Consider the following 18,131-nt stretch of genomic DNA (forward strand, 5'->3'; position numbering starts at 1 on the left):
CACCCAAATAAGGTCAAAACAGTTCTCTGTTTTCCCACATCTGTGCTGTACGTTAATATCTAGTGGCCAAATCAGTGACTTGGGAGAAATTCAAGTGCTGTCACACAAAATCGTCTCGTCACACGTGCACACACACTTAAATACTTGCTACGATATATAAATAAATAATCAGCTGTCAGTGGACGAGGGAGAACAGGTTCGCAAAAGGAGATCGAGCAAAATACACATGGAACGGAAAGGATGCCCACAGATGTAGTGCTGGACACTTTGCATGATGGGAAGGGAGTACAAGCAAGGTCTAGAAAATAAGCTAGCTGTCTAAGAGACATGGAAGAGACGTCTAGGGTCAGTGTAATGATGATGCAGGATGAGGGCAATAACACTATCTGGTGACCTGACAGTAAGGCACAGTGCTCTGTTTGCGTCAATCATTCATGCTGCTGAAAGAAAAACTAGAACTCTGATGACAAATAGCCTATATCGCTTTCCCTTCCTTCTCCTCTGCTTCCGCTCTCTTCCCTTTTAGGTCTGGCGCCACTATGCAGACAGATGTTCATTCTTTAGCACCAGAGAATTACACTACTTTCATTCGCCTCCATGCAAACTCCGCTACAGTGTCCTGTAGAGATTCCTTGTTGGGAACTTAACGGTCTTCACGTCTAGCAAAACGAAGCAAACCCATTAAGCCCAGTCTGCACAATGTCGCACCGGGCTGATCGTTAAAATCTGCTTCCATGCTGACGCTGCATACTAAACGTCTGGAGAGGTACAATGGACACAGTAGCAGTGCAATCATGGACGTCTTCAACGCGGCATGACTTGTATATAGATGATGAGCTATTCTACAACTTAAATATATTTGGTGCATGTTAAATAAACAGCGTCGTTCAAGTCATGGCAGCTGGCAAGTGCACAGCCAGTGCTGTGTTTGTATTGCACGTCGATCCTTGTGGTTTTGGTCAGGTTTGAGGGCGCATTTATGACGGCAGTCTCTTGTCAAAACCGTCAAAACGAACGTGTCAGTGCCAAATCCTTTAGGCAGGCGAGCATTGTGCAGCTGAGGCAAAAGGAAAGCGTTACCATTTGACAGACCTGTGTTTGGTCCTTGTGCCTTTCCTTGCTGTTTGCTTTTTGTATTCTTGTTTGCTAAATTGCTTCCTTTTTTCGCATTTTTTTTGTTTTCAAGATGGCCGCCTGGCTGAATGCCACCTCAGTCCCGTCTGGGTCGTAAGAGAGGTGGGCTGTGAGAATGAATCGACGGGGATTTGAATACACAACCAGAATGCGTTCCTGCGGCCCCTTGCTGTGTTTGCTGAGATAATGAAGGGCGGAGTGACGAGGGGGCGGGGTTTGAGGGCTGCTGAAGGTGGGGTGATGAGGGAACGGGTGGAGGTTGGCAGTAGTCTCATAATTTCTGCTTTCCTGAGACGATACTGCGATGGAGCTCTGCATTCAGCTCCACATACTGTCCCTTAGTGCAGTCCAGGAAGTAGAGTTTGTCAGAGACGACGCTGGGATCGAATCCCTCCCGTCGCATGTCTGTCTTCTGGAATTTGAAAGTCCCTGAAAGAAAAGAAAAAAAAAACAGCAAACTTATATTTTTATGCTATGCATTGGTGTACTGCACATTTTTTGACTCAATTATCTGTAGTTCAAGGGTGCACATAAAAATAATTCATTCAGTGATTTTTTTTTTCAAACTTCAGATTTTGATAAAGCCTTAGACTGTATATCTTCCCCAATTGTCAAATTTAATTAAACCCTGAACATGTCAGAGAAAGGCTGCCCTAAAATGAGGAGATGGTGCAATATAACTTATGTCATGTCAAGTTACAGGTTCCATAAATAAGATACAGTACAGTACAATACAAAACGTTCATTCGTGTTTACAGAGTATCTGCAGAGGTTTAGAAATGAAAATATAAGACCTGCAGAAATAAAAATAATACTCTGTATGCCTATGTAGAACAAACCTATACAACCTCAAAATACATCAGAATAGTTTACTTCAATACTATCAATACATATGAATTAGAAGTTGACTAAAATTAGATTTTGCTGACACTAAGAATATGTTTAAAGAAAGGCAATAAACAGAGAGTTGCTACTAGTAAAATCTATATATTGAAAATGTTCTTATTCATTCCTTTCTATGACAAGATTGAATTAAATGCCAGACACAGTTTATTGTGTAACAATAATACCAATAATATCCAGAAAAAAATTGCAGCAAATTCTGCATAATATAGGACATTTAATGTTAAACATGCCAGAAATACAAAGGACTTTTAATTTAAAATGTCTATGCTTTACTTCTTCCGGCTGATCATTCAAAAAGATCAGATAAAATATGCACTCTTACAACCATCTATAACATATGATAATATAAAGAGCATAACGCACATTGCCATAATTCATCCATAGTAGCCCAATAAGCAATCGCTTGGAATACATGTTTGGTATTCACTGCTCTGAAACTCTTGAGCCTGTTTTTACTTTGAAACTTGCAGTGCCTCACATTTATTTAATTAAATAACAGACCAGTTTTGAATTTTAATAGCCACATTATGCCATACTGTAGCATGATTCCGTTTTTTCATACCTCCTAAAATATTTAGGAATTTTGCTATACGATTTATAAAAAATGTAAGACTTTTTAGGATCTTAAATCTGGACAAACTACATTTGAGAAATGTTTAAACTTTAAGGACCTGCGTGAACCCTCATTATATTTAGTGGTGTCTTGAAAATGGCTGAGAAACAGCTCTTTAAATGCTTTTATAGGAACATTGCTTTAGATATGGCAGCAATGACGTGTTGCATCATTTAAGGCAGAATGGAAAGCGTAAAACCTTCGTTCATCTTCGGAACACAAATTAAGATATTTTGGACGTAATCCGAGAGCTCTCTGATCCTCCATAGACAGCAACGCACAGAAACGTAGCAAGAACATCGGTAAAACAGTCCATGTGACATCAGGGGTTTAATCGTAATTTTCTAAGAAGCTACGAGAATACTTTTTGTGTGCAAAGAAATCAAAAATAACAACTTTATTCAACAATTCTTCTACTCCTCATCCCATCTCCAGCGACGAGCTGCCATTGTGGACAGCCTCACAATGCATGCGTTTGCTTCCGCGTCAAGGACACGACGCATGCGCATGGTGCAGCTGCTTATGTAACACGCACATGCGTCAGAAAGCTCTCGGATTACATAAAAAATATCTTAATTTGTGTTCCGAAGATGAACAAAAGTCTTACGGGTTTGGAACGACCTGAGGGTGAGTAATTAATGAAAGAATTTTCATTTTTGGGTGAACTATCCCTTTAAGTTTAGGTATTGGGTAGCAGTGTTAATTTTGACAGCAAATTTTGATTTAGTCATAGTCTTTTGACTATAATGACATGTAGTTTTAGTCAGAAAGAATTCATCTGAATTGTTTTTAGTTTTAGTCTAGTTTTAGTCGACTAAATCTACAGTAAATTTAGTCGGCTAAAATCGAATGGGTTTAGTTACAGTGCATTTATTAAGCATTTCTCTAAAATTTCCAAACTCATTATATAGGTTTGATATTAAGGTTTTATCATGATAGACACCGATTTAACTGCGGTGACACACAACACGCTTTCATGTTAAAATTAAATAAAAACACTTCTCATAAAGAACAAGAACATGGTCTTCTTTTTAATGAAATACCAATGCTTATATAGGCTAATTATGCATTCTTTATAACAACTTGTTTACCATATTCTTCATTCTTTCAAGCAGACATATTTATTTCTATAAATAAATTTAGATTAATCTTTAGGGCTACAAAAAGTTTTCAGTCAAGAGCAGTGCGTGATTTTCTGTCTTTCTTTTGTTGCTTGATTAACACCAATGACTCGGACAATAGTAACTAAATTACCGGATGCACGGATGAAATGTACTGATACACGTTCTCCCTGCTGTTTACGTTTACTTCAGACGTAATAACTGTGTTTACGTGAATACTCGTCAAAACAGACAATTCTACATCATTTTGTGTGTAATTCTCCGTTCATGCGACGCAAAAGAGTACTCGCGCGCTGTGAGACGCGCTTTCTGTGTGTGTGCTTCAGTGTCTGCGAGTTCTCTCTTGCGTCGTCAGATTTATCCATATGTCTGCTCTTCTCTTACTCCCACATATTGACATTCTTTAACGTTTTATGCGACGTGCAGCAAGTGTATGTTAGCTCATGTCCCGCCGGTTCAAATGTACGCATCTAACCTCCGAACCACGCAGCAGATTCGTTCTGAATGAATCGCTTCCCAAATCATCCCTCCCTAACATTTTCGTCTCGTTTTTATTCGTTGACGAAAATGTTAATAGATTTACGTCATAGTTTTTGTTATTCAAAAATAGTTTTAGTTCGTTATCGTCTCGTTGTCGTCAGTGAAAAATATGTCGTTGACGAAAATTATTTGTCAACGAAATTAACACTGTTGGGTAGGATGTAGAAAATGGTCATGCAGAATAAGTGCTTTATAAGCACTAATAAACAGCCAGTATGTTAATAATAGGCATGTTAATAAGCAACTAGTTAATAGTGAGCATTGGTCCCTATACTAAAGTATTACTAGAAGGACAAACAGAAAAACAGAAAAGATGAGAAATGTGTGATTACCTGGCACCTCCACTCCATACACCACCACATCTTTCATGTCCAGCAGGCGGCTCAGCGTTCCCTCCACCTCAGTGGTGGAGACGTTCTCTCCTTTCCAGCGGAACGTGTCTCCTGTGCGGTCTTTGAAATACATGTAGCCATAGTCGTCCATCACCAGCACGTCCCCTGAGAGAGGAGAAGCCAACAACTGCTATTATCTAGCTGAGCATATGGAAGTAAGTGTGCGCTTGTGTAGAGCATTTTCAAATACGATACCTGAGAGATAGGCACTATCTCCTTTTTTGAAGACATCGTGAGCGACCTTTTTATTAGTGGCTGATTGATTGACGTAGCCGTCAAATCGTCTGAGAGGGTCGTTTTGAATGATTCGGCCAACCAACTGACCAGGTTCTCCTGAGAAACAAAATAAGGAAATGGATTTTAAATAAGATTTTTGCATTTTCTATAGAGGTCAAAAGAGAAACATAATTAAGGCCAATATATAATTTTTACCTATTTGCATTGGCTGATGAGATTTTCTGTTTGACTTTTATTACGATAGCACTAAGAAAGTCAGTGCTTGAATGCTTAAAGTCCGCGCGAACTGGAATTTGCAGCCGACTTTATTTCAGCGTAGTGACGTATTTCCAGCTGAAACGGAATATTGAATAGCGGGCGGGGATTTATGTTTGTGCTCCTCCTCTCTGTCTCTCACTCATAGCAACCTAACGGTTGGATGGGCGTGTTTAAGGACATTCTGCCCGAGCCGTCAAACTGACGTCATCAGAAAAGAAATGCCATTCCAGAGCGGAAGCAAATGTTCGGATTTTGATTAAAGATTACCAGGACAAACTTTTTTTTTTTAGCGGATTAACTTGCACGGAGTAATTGTTCACATCAAGACTAGCAATGTGCGCTAATAAAGTAAATAAAGCCAATTTTGATTTCATGCGGGCTTTAAGTACAGGAGCTCTAATTCATTAGTTTACGTTTTTTATTTCAGTTCTGTTTAATAAATTATATGTACTGTATGGAAAAATTGTATCATTTGAGAAAATAGGTTCCCATTCAGTCAGTCACGTTCTACGTTACGTCAGTGACTGACGAATTGGGATCTCGCCCGAGAGCCCAATCACCTTCGAGTGTTATGTGTAATTCCATGCTTAGTATCTGGATGCCTGCTCTCTAAGAAATCAGCATTTGCCAATGAAAAATCTCTATTGGCCGACCACTAATCATCTATTTTCTTGCCTGTAAAAATTCTTTCCATTTATTTATATAGCACTTTTCACAATACACATTGTTTCAAAGCAGATTTACAGAAAATCTTGACGTTAATGTTTATCTTAATATCTTCATGCCTTATAGTCGCATTTAGCATGTTAGAGCTGAGCGATACTGTAACTAACATTTCCAACGATATAAGCAGTTAAGCAGTTGAGATATGAACAGTTGAAATTTGTTGATGATATAATAAATTATTTTTCAATGACATAATCAGGCAGTTGAGTTTTGCTATACAAGAGTATACTGTATTTCCTGTATCTACCTATACTGGGTACCGTTCACATTTTAACTGGTACGGTACCGGTATCGGTACCTGAATTTCAGAGCAGGTACCCAACGGTACCTTTTTTCGGTACTTTACTCTCTGTGTAATTACAAAAACATTTATTTCAGTGAAAAAATACGTTCAAAAGTCTCAATTTCAACATATTGAACAATAGGGACCTACAAACTTTTTCTTTCTTTTTTATTCCCCCCCAGAAATTCTTGTGTTAATTCTTCTGAAAACCAAATGAAGGCATTAAACATTTATTTTAAATCAAATGAAAATTAAACCCTTTTATTTTTTTGCCAAACAAACTGAGGTTTACTGTTGAAATTAATACATGGAAGAAAGATTTTGTGAATATTCCTATAAAACATTTTTAATTGGCTAATAATTGTATTATTTTGTTCTACAATTAAGTGATTAATCTAGTTGTAATATTTGATTTTATCATTTAATTGTTTTATTTAAATTTCATAGAAAATGGAATATTTAAAGATGTACATTATACTGTACAAAAGTAATACAAGAGTAATATATTTCTTTTACATGCTAAACCGTACTTTTATTTTGACAGGTTGCCATGAAGTGTGTATACAGTATGATGATGCTAGTTTTCTCAAATGAAATGGACTCTCACAGCAGCTCTGGAGATTAAGTTTTGTGTTCATGCCGTCATATAGTGAGACGCAGAGGCCGGAAATCACCGCGAGCGTCACGTGTGCTTCAGTATTTGTGTAGTAAACAAAACCGCAAGCGGAACATGCAGGATTCATATTTAAACCGTCTTTTTGCCTTTTAATATTCACAGACACTAGTTCATATCGCGATTCGAATTAAGTGGCAGTGGCTACTTTTGATTTATTCGTCCAAAATTGACGAATTCCGTGGCATTCCGCGCTATAGAGTAAATTACGTTTTTATGAACGGACTCCACGATCCTGTCCTCGTTTTCGCAGAAACCATATGGCCCTAGAAATGTAACCACACTTCAGAACATTTCGGCTTGCCCTGTGTGTTGATTGAACGAGTTGCAGGGGTGACATCACGTCACAGGGTCTCTCTTTCTCTCTCTGTAGCGTATTCGCCCAGATGCGTTCTCAGATAGCGAAATTTGGCACGATTGATTTAATGTGAATCGGTACTCGGTAGTACCAACGCAATTCGGTTGGTACCCTTAAAAGTACAGAGTTCGGATCCCAGTCTTAGCGCACATATGGCAAAATGATTTCTCTTTTGCTGCTGATTGCGTTTCAGTGGCTTAAAAATCACTTGTTTTTAAACCGCAATGCTTAAAAACATGTGTTTTCATGACCACGTAGAACAACAATGTCACATGAGCCTGTAACCGTGATAGAGAAGATAGTACAAAATCTCTACTGGTGACAAATTTCTACCGGTTAATCATGTCTACCGGTATACTGCCCACCCCTTATATGAGTTATTCATCAATTCAAGCCTTTGTGCTTGGCATGAGTGTGAGGGAGTACTGTACCTGGACCACACGGGATACAGACTCCATCAGGTCCTCTGATGAGCTCCATGGTCTCCTCGTCCACCTTGACTAAGCGGATGGGGTAAAAGTAGGGCAGGATCCGGCTATTGAATCCACAGGCACCCGTCTGCAGTCGAAACAACATGTTACAACCACTATCCACTCTTCAAAACTAAATACTACTAAGCAAATTAAACCAGTCACAGCATTTCCATCAGCACCTTAAATAGCCCATAACCACCTGTGCTTGATTACTGAACATCTTGTAGATGGCCTCATAAAATTTATGGTAACACACAATCAAATTGCTGCGTATGTATCCTTTTCCATATGCATTATCCACTACTGTAGAGGTTTACAACTGTGTTACTCATAAAGGCTGTTGACAGACACTCCATCTAAAGTGCGCTTTTGTCAGGGCAGACCTTGTTATCGAAGTTGCCCAGGCTACAGTTGCACTCGGTGGCGCCGTAGAACTCTGCGATCTGTGGGACGTTGAAGCGGGTGGTGAATTCCTCCCAGATGGACTGACGAAGGCCGTTACCGAGGGCCATGCGGACCTTGTGTTGGTGCTCTGTGTCCTTCTTCGGCTGATTCAGCAGATAGCGGCAGATCTCGCCAATGTACTGCACTATCTGAGACATAAAATCAAATATCAGTTTTCAAAACTCCCTTTAAGCTCCATTTCCATGCAGAACATTAATATTAATAACATAATTTGCAATCACACAACTATAACATCAAAGCAGAGGCCTGAAAGTCCTGGGGATATTTACTGAATGCACAATATATTGAATATGGTTTTGTTTGCCATATAAAATTATGCAAAATTGCAATGATTTGAATGATCTGCTCTATTTAGCCTTGAAAGACCATGTCAGTAGGTGGATTTCAAGTCAACAACTTATGTTGTGACTCATGAATACGAGCAAAATTCAGTGACAAAAATTGGTTGAGAACCGTGAGATATTGTACTGGTATCGCTACAGGAACGCCCTTTCACAATTTTGTATCACTCTGCTTGTTTTTTTTTTTTTATTATTCACTGAGCTAATCGTAGAGTACGTTAGTTAATATATAAAGAAACGTCTAGCTTCGCGGTCTCTCTCTCTCTCATTTGGATGCACGTCTTGCCACATTGTAATATTTAGAAAATATTTACATGCATATATTTATATTCTTATATTTTATATTATATATAAATATATTTAACATATAAACATAACATATTTTTCATGAATATATACATTCATGTGTTTGTATTTATATATACATAATAAATATACACAGTATACACACATATATTATGTAAACAAAAACTTTTATTTTGGATGCGATTAATTGTTTGACAGCACTAATATATATATATGCAGGTATATATACACATATATACACACACACAACACAAACAAACAAAAAACAATAAAAGAGTATATAGAAAAAATTCAAATTTTCTATTTGAATATTTTTAAATGTAATTTATTCCTTTGATGCAAAGCTGAATTTTCAGCATCATTACTCCAGTCTTCAGTGTCACATGATCCTTCAGAAATCATTCTAATATGCTGATTTGGTGCTCAAGAACAATTTCTGTTTATCATCAATGTAAAAAACAATTGTGCTTCTTTATATTTTAGGGGAAATCCTGATGCATATTTTCAAGATTCTTTGATGAATTGAAAGTTCAAAACACCAGCATCTTTTGTAGCATTATAAATGTCTGACCAATTTAATGCGTCCTCTCTGAATAAAACTATTAATTTGTTTAAAAAATAAATAAAAAGCTGTATATTCACCCAGCACAAACTGAAGAACTATACTATATAGACAAACTGAATTCTTGTATATTTCATAATAACATAACATCCATTACTCACTGTGCAGTTGTATTTGATACAGTCATCCCAGAACTTTGATGCGCTGAACTTCTTCCTGATCACTACAGTCATTCCATGGATCAGACACTGTCCAACTCCCACTATGTTACCTGCCAGAGAGAACAGCACCGACCTCAGAACAAACCTACCGATTACTTACAGATTCAAGACTCGCATATGCTTAAATAAGAAAACATAAAACAAACTAAGCTGTTTTTCTTAAAAGAGCACTGGACAAGTCATAGGACCTTATGTAGACATCCATCGAAACAAACCACAAAACTGTCACACAGGAAGTAGCCTGAACCAAACTCTGTGACAGGAAATGCACATATGAAGAAGGTGTAGAGAAGCCTGTGTTCAGTGATGTACCGGCTGAGTGGTAAAGTGGTAAACAGTCATAAAGCACATCCTCAGACTTCATTCTGAAACCATAGTACACCAAGGCAGCCATGCGGTAATACCTGAGGGAGGAACGCAGGAAAGATGGGGTGAAAAACCGGGAGCTTGATTCATTGAGAGAAAAAAATGAAGGAGAAAGCAGGGAAGGAGAGACTGTGAGAAATGGAGAAATGAACATTGCCACACACATACCGACTGTGTACAACAATAGCAGCTTTGGGCATTCCAGTGGTTCCCGACGTGTAAATGTAAAAGAGGCGATCTGGAGGCAAAGAAGAAGATAAACTATCAAGAATCTAATTGTTCATGTGATTTTTAACACTCTTTAAAGGTCTTTTTAAAAGTTAAATAAATAAAAAAACAAAAGTATTATTTTAGTATCATTGAGTTCATATTATAATTTTTATTAATATTTTATTGTTGCCTGACTGTCACTCTCTAATTTTTTTATTAGATTTATTTTTAGATTTTGTTTTAAAAATGAATGTCTTAATTCATTTTAAGCTGAATTAAAGTTTTAGTAACTTTTTTAGTTTTAAAAATATTTCTCTAGAATTTGTATTAACTTTTATTTAAATTTTAGTTTTGGACAAACTAAATGAAAATGAGAAATACTGCCTTGGCAACTAGATGGGAAAAAAGTTTACGTTTTTTCAAATTTTTTTATTTCAGTTAAATTTTATTTTATTTCAAGTAACAAAAATGCTTTTTTTATGGTTTTGGTTTTAGTTAACTATAATAACCCTTACAGGAAATATTCAGGCCCAATTCAATGCCAGATTTTCAAAATTCCTTGGAAAAAGGTTTGAATGTCTTTTTAAAAATGTCATAATAATAATAATAGACATTCAGCATAAAGAAACGTTTTTTTTTCTAATTTTTTTATTTCAGTTAAATTTTATTTTATTTCAAGTAACAAAAATGCTTTTTTTATGGTTTTGGTTTTAGTTAACTATAATAACCCTTACAGGAAATATTCAGGCCCAATTCAATGCCAGATTTTCAAAATTCCTTGAAAAAGGTTTGAATGTCTTTTTAAAAATGTCATAATAATAATAATAGACATTCAGCATAAAGATAAAAATGAAAGGTTTTAAAAAATAAATAATAATTGCAATACAACATTTCATTACATAGAATGACTAGAATGAGTCCATAGTGATATACAATTTTATTTATTTTTTGTATTTAAATGTTTAAATAAAATGTTTAAACTCTGTGTCTGACTGTCTTGCCTGTGAAGCTGCGATCTGGTTGTCTGGGCTGGTTTGTAGAGGTCGCCTCCAGCAGCGGCTCGAGATGCTCCGTCCCTTCAGGAACCCGTTTGGGGTCCCATTCTCCAGAGCAGAGGAGCTTAACAGTCTTTCCCATGGAGCTGTGCACCTCACACATCGCTGAGACAGTGAAAGAGCGGGAGAAATAGATGAAGTAACCATCACGGAGACAAATAAAGTGACAAAATGAGTCTAGAAGAAAGCACAGGACGAACAAACGGCCGGAAATGTGAAATCAATAAGAAACGAAGCTGACTCAACATGGCATGCTTTATGAGTCAGTTTCCAATTACTTAAGAGACGACTAGCAAACTCGATTTCATTAGGATTTCGCTGTCGTTCATGACCTCTGGTATGAATTCTCTTTGGTGCAGTGAGGTTATTTCACTACGAGTTACACACAGTCACCTCTGGCCATAATAAATCTGAACTCTGCGCTACTCATTCATTTCTCTAGAGTACACACTCTCGTCTTTGTCCAAGTGCCACTTCCTTATTTGCTTTCTGTAGTGTCATTGCAACACTTCTGAACTGCCGCTTTAACCGAGACTATATTGAGCCAACAGATCAAAAATATAAATCCTTGTCTAAAGTCAACATGAAATCGCACTATTTACTCTCCTATTAAACATTTTGGTTTTATGGTGCAAGACGCATCAGTGCACACAAAAAAAAAAGATGACAAAGTCAGACTTTTTAAAAAAATTTTTTTTTACTTAAAATATAACTTGATCTGCCTCTGAAAAAAATTTATTTCACAGATCCAGAAATTTCCTTAATCCCTTCTGGTACATAATGATCACAAAATGATAATGCTCCATATTGTAATGACCAGTGTTGGCCATTAACTAAAAATGCTACTAACATAACTAGTTTTGTTTTATTTATTTTTTTCTCAAAAAAAAAGAAAAAAAGAAAAAGTGTAGGTTTTCCAGAAACAATCTACCATTCCCAACAAGCAAAGCTGTAGAGTTGGGTAGCCTGATTAATTTTAACGAAGAAGTTTGCTTGGACGGTTAAAAAAAAAAAAAGTGCAGAAAACGCAAACTTAATTTTTGAGGAAATATTTCGTGAAAATTACTTAAAGGGATAGTTCACCCAAAAATGAAAGTTTGATGTTTATCTGCTTACCCCCAGGGCATCCAAGATGTAGGTGACTTTGTTTCTTCAGTAGAACACAAAACGATCGGTCTGTGCAAGAAACTGAACACTATTTATATCGTTTTTTTTACCTCTGATGCACTGCAATGTCTGAACTGTCCTGAGCGGACGCGTCTTCTTCTTCTTCTTGCTTTACGGCGGATCGCAGACTTATAAGTGCATTACCGCTACCTATCTCTCAAGTGGACCATTGACACTCCCAATTGAGATTGTAGATAGAGTGACAATGGTCCATTTGAGAGATAGGTGGCGGTAATGCACTTATAAGTCTGCGATCCGCCGTAAAGCAAGAAGAAGACGACACGTCACGCACCGGCTGTCGAGGACACGCTCGGGACAGTTTGGACATTGCATGAATCAGAGGTAAAAAAACGATATAAATACTGTTGACTTTCTTGCACAGGCCGATCGTTTCGTGTCTTTACACATCAATGTATCATCACGAGCCGCAGGGTTTAATTTGGTTTTGTTTGTGTAAGTTTTTTTGACTCTCAAAGCTGTTATTCCCATTCACTTCCATTATAAGACTGACAGACTGCAACGGTTTGAGTTAAAAATCTCAGTTTGTGTTCTACTGAAGAAACAAAGTCACCTACATCTTGGATGCCCTGGGGGTAAGCAGATAAACATCAAATTTTCATTTTTGGGTGAACTATCCCTTTAATTTTCCCAACAAATAGCAATGTAGAATGACAAATTTCTACATTACTTGCGCATTTTTAAAATGTTGAGCAGATATTGTATTTTGATTCATTTTAGTGAATCAATTTGTTTGGATGGTTCATAAAAAGGGGGCAAATTCATTCCCAGTTCAGACATTTTACATCTTCATTTTCAGGAAATAATTTGTGGAGATATGTTTCAGATATTACTTAATTTCCCCAACAAACAGTAATGTAGAATGACTAAATGCTACACTGATACTTGCGCATTTCTAAAGTGTTGAGTATTTTGATTCATTTTAGTGAATCGGTTTGTTGGTTAAAAAAAGGGGTCAGAATTAATTCCCAGTGCAGACATTTTACATTTTCATTTTCAGGAAATAATTTGTGGAATTATTTTTGAGAAATGACTTAATTTTCCCAACAAGTAGGGATGCAGAATGACAAAATGTTGCGGTAGCAATGAGATTCATTTTACCGAATCAGTTTGCTTGGATTGATAAAAAAAGATTCATTTCCAGACATTTTACACATTCATCTTTCAGGAAATATGTTGAAGAAATAACTTCCTTTTCCCAACAAGTAGCAATGTAGACCAACCCTTAAGAAAATTAACCATAGTTTTATTATAGTAAAAATGTAGTTACCATGTTTTTTTGGCGTATTGATTACCATTGGTATAACCACAGTTTTACTACAAATACCATGGTTAAACTATGGTTACTGTAACTATATACATAGTTTAACTATAGTAACCATGGATTTTTGGTTTTATTTGTAGTAAAACCATGGTTCATTTTCATAAGGGAAGTTTGATTTTAGTGAATTTGTTTGTTTATGCAGTTCATTTCATTGCCTGCAATTGACAAATACTGCATCTGAAAGTTAAACATTTAAAACTATATTTCCCCTGTAAACAGCCTAAAAATAGATAGGTAAGGTGTGTTAGTAGTTTGTAGCATAGATAAATACTTCTTCAAAAGCATGGTTTGACTGTGCTTGGGAAGCCACAGTTTCATAGTAGTTTCCTCATCACTGATGACTGTCAACTCTCTTCTCACCATCTGTCAGCTCACTGCCGAACACCACGGCTTTGGCGCTGGAGATGTTGACACAGTGCACCAGAGCCTCCAGTCTCAGGTTGAAGTTGATGAGAGCTGCCTCCACTCCGATCTTTGCCATTCCCAGCCAGAGCCCCACGTACTGAGAGCGGTTCTCCATGAACAGAGCGATCACGTCGCCCTCCGTGAAGCCCCTCTGAAGCAGAAGGTTAGCCACGCGGTTGGAGTAGTCGTCAAGCTCCTTGAAGCTCCATTTCTCGTCCGTTCCTTCAAAAATCAGAGCCGTCTTGTCACCGTATTTCTTGACAGACTTGGCAAAAAGTTTGGGAACGGTGTTGCGCTCTCGGAGGTGCTTTTTGACATTCAGTTTTACCCTCAGCAACACACTGGCTGCACTGCAAAAGAACACATTGTGAAATGACATTATGATTATGATGGTTTATTCTGGGCAAATTCTTTAAAACATCTGAGTTTTGAGTAAACGTTTCATTTAAAATAATTACTCAACCAATCAAATCTTTGGAATAATTCTGATGCGTTTACAATGTTTTTGAAAGAAGTCCGTTCTGCTCACCAAGACTGCTATAATGGGAATATTGTGAAATATAATTACTATTTAAAATAACAGTTTTCCTTTTGAATGTGTGTCATTTATTCCTGTGATAGCAAAGCTGAATTTTCAGCACCATTACTCCAGTCACATGACCCTTCAGAAATCATTTAAATATGCTGATTTGCTCAGTCATTATTAATTATTATTGGTGCGCAAATATTAATAAGGGTTCTTATTATAATTAATGTTGATAACTAAAACTAAAAATATTTTTGTGGAAACCTTTTCAGGATTCTTTGATGAATAGCAAGTTAATTTATTTAAAACAGAAATCAATGTAACATTATGAATGTATTTACCTTTTAAAAAAAATCAATTTGTTGTGTCCTTGCTGAATAAAAATAATCTTACATTCTTACAATCTTAAATCAACATTTAAAAGTTGGGGCAAGTATGATGGTTTCCAAATGTATGCAGTAGAAAATGTATAATGATAAGCATTGATAATAATAATATATGTTTCTTGAGCAGCAAATCAGCATATTATTATGATTTCTGAAGGATCACGTGACACTGAAGACTGGAGTAATGATGCTGAAAATTCAGTTTTACATCACAGGAATAAATTACATTATATATTCAAATGTTCACAAAATAATAATATTTTACATGACTGTTTTTACTGTATTTTGATCAAATAAATGCAGCCCGGTTAGCATAGGAGAACTCTGTTGGGAACTCTGATTGCTAGAGGTCACCTCCAGCAGCGGCTCGAGATGCTCCGTGCCTTCAGGAACCCGTTTGGGGTCCCCTTCTCCAGAGCAGGGGAGCTTAACGGTCTTTCCCATGGAGCTGTGCACCTCACACATCGCTGAGACATGTAAAGAGCGAGAGAAACCATCACAGACACAAATAATGCGACAAAACGAGGCTAGAAAACTCCTCATAGGAAGCACAGGACAAACAAACGGCCGGAAATGTGAAATCAATAAGAAACAAAGCTGCCTCAACATGGCATGCTTTATGAGTGAGTTTTCAATTTACTTAAGAGACAACTAGCAAACTCGATTTCATTAAGATTTCGCTGTTGTTCATGACCTCTGGTGCGAATCCTCTTTGGTGCAGTGATGTTACTCACAGTGACCTCTGGCCATAATAAATCTGAACTCTGCGCTACTCATTCATTTGTTTCTCTAGAGTACACACTCGCGTCTTTGTCCAAGTGCCACTTCCTGATTTGCTTTTTGTACACTTCTGAACTGCTGCCTTAACCGAGACAATACTGAGTTCATCAAAAATAAATCCTTCTCTAAAATCAATATGAAATCAAAACTCTATTTACCCATTTTATGACACATTTCTGGTATTATGGTGCAAGATGAATCCGTACACAAATTGTAACTTGATTAGCCTGTGAAACAACCGATTTCACCAATCCAGAAATGACCCGACTCCCTTCTGGTACATAAAAATCACAACCCAGTAATCACCAGAAATGATTACCAATATAATTAAACTGGATTTTATTTAAATGATAATGCTCCATATTGTAATGACCACTTTTGGCCATTAACTAAAACTAACAATATTACTAACTTAACTAGTTTTAGTAGTGTGAGAGTAGTGCAACTGTTTCTTTTTTTTGTGTTTTTTTTTTAAGTGTTGCTTTTCCAGAAACAATCTACCGATCCCAAAGAGTAATGCTGTAGAGTTGGGTAGCCTGATTAATTTTAGTAAAGCAGTTTGTTTGGATGGTTAAAAAAAAAAAGCGTTAATTCCAAGCGCAGAAAAACTTAATTTTTGAGAAAATATTTTGTGGAAATATGTTCCAGATATTCCTTAATTTTCCTAACAAATGGCAATGCAGAATGCTACTTTTATTTCTACTTTTCATTTTTTAAATGTTGAGTATTTTGATTCATTTTAGTGAATTGGTTTGTTTGAATGGTTCAAAAAAGGGGTCAAATTCATTCCCAGTGCAGACATTTTACATCTTCATTTTTCAGGAAATAATTTATGGAATTATTTTTGAGAAATTACTTAATTTTCCCAAGAGGTAGTGATGCAGAATGACAAAATGCTACTTGAGGTAGCACTGAGAAGATGGATTCATTTCAGTGAATCAATTTGCTTGAATGGTAAAAAAAGATTCAAATTAATTTCCAGTGCAGACGTTTTACACATTCATCTTTCAGGAAATATGTTCGAGAAATAACTTAATTTTCCCAACAATAGTGATGTAGACCAAGTTTGATTTGTTTTAGTGAATTTGTTTGTTTATGCCACTGACAAATATTGCATCTGAAAGTTAAACATTTAAAGATATATTTTCAGCCTCAATGTAGTTCGCTAAGCTTTTGTTAGTAGTTTGTAGCTTAGATAACTACTTTATGAATGCAGCTTGGGAAGCGACAGTTTGAAAATAGTTTCCTCATCACTGATAACATTCAAAGCACTTCTCACCATCTGTCAGCTCACTGCCGAACACCACGGCTTTGGCGCTGGAGATGTTGACACAGTGCACCAGAGCCTCCAGTCTCAGGTTGAAGTTGATGAGAGCTGCCTCCACTCCGATCTTTGCCATTCCCAGCCAGAGCCCCACGTACTGAGAGCGGTTCTCCATGAACAGAGCGATCACGTCGCCCTCCGTGAAGCCCCTCTGAAGCAGAAGGTTAGCCACGCGGTTGGAGTAGTCGTCAAGCTCCTTGAAGCTCCATTTCTCGTCCGTTCCTTCAAAAATCAGAGCCGTCTTGTCACCGTATTTCTTGACAGACTTGGCAAAAAGTTTGGGAACGGTGTTGCGCTCTCGGAGGTGCTTTTTGACATTCAGTTTTACCCTCAGCAACACACTGGCTGCACTGCAAAAGAACACATTGTGAAATGACATTATGATTATGATGGTTTATTCTGGGCAAATTCTTTAAAACATCTGAGTTTTGAGTAAACGTTTCATTTAAAATAATTACTCAACCAATCAAATCTTTGGAATAATTCTGATGCGTTTACAATGTTTTTGAAAGAAGTCCGTTCTGCTCACCAAGACTGCTATAATGGGAATATTGTGAAATATAATTACTATTTAAAATAACAGTTTTCCTTTTGAATGTGTTGTAAAATGTCATTTATTCCTGTGATAGCAAAGCTGAATTTTCAGCACCATTACTCCAGTCACATGACCCTTCAGAAATCATTTAAATATGCTGATTTGCTCAGTCATTATTAATTATTATTGGTGCGCAAATATTAATAAGGGTTCTTATTATAATTAATGTTGATAACTAAAACTAAAAATATTTTTGTGGAAACCTTTTCAGGATTCTTTGATGAATAGCAAGTTAATTTATTTAAAACAGAAATCAATGTAACATTATGAATGTATTTACCTTTTAAAAAAAATCAATTTGTTGTGTCCTTGCTGAATAAAAATAATCTTACATTCTTACAATCTTAAATCAACATTTAAAAGTTG

At 36.7% G+C, this 18,131-nt stretch overlaps 1 protein-coding gene across 1 annotated transcript; it reads right to left on the reverse strand.

Moving 5' to 3' along the window:
- Positions 1–1,405: 1,405 nt before the first annotated feature.
- On the reverse strand, positions 1,406–17,549 carry LOC107597661 (long-chain fatty acid transport protein 4-like). The gene is made up of 12 exons (XM_016288827.1): positions 17,126–17,549; positions 15,368–15,533; positions 14,110–14,504; positions 11,187–11,345; positions 10,144–10,213; positions 9,922–10,013; positions 9,550–9,659; positions 8,098–8,307; positions 7,673–7,799; positions 4,902–5,039; positions 4,647–4,811; positions 1,406–1,563 (listed from the first exon to the last, which is right to left on the reverse strand). Exons 1-12 carry the CDS (start codon positions 17,547–17,549, stop codon positions 1,406–1,408), a joined length of 2,214 nt encoding a protein of 737 aa, XP_016144313.1.
- Positions 17,550–18,131: the final 582 nt, after the last annotated feature.

The sequence above is a fragment of the Sinocyclocheilus grahami genome, unplaced genomic scaffold, assembly GCF_001515645.1.
Source record: "Sinocyclocheilus grahami isolate Dianchi unplaced genomic scaffold, SAMN03320097.WGS_v1.1 scaffold234.1, whole genome shotgun sequence".
Taxonomy (NCBI): domain Eukaryota; kingdom Metazoa; phylum Chordata; class Actinopteri; order Cypriniformes; family Cyprinidae; genus Sinocyclocheilus; species Sinocyclocheilus grahami.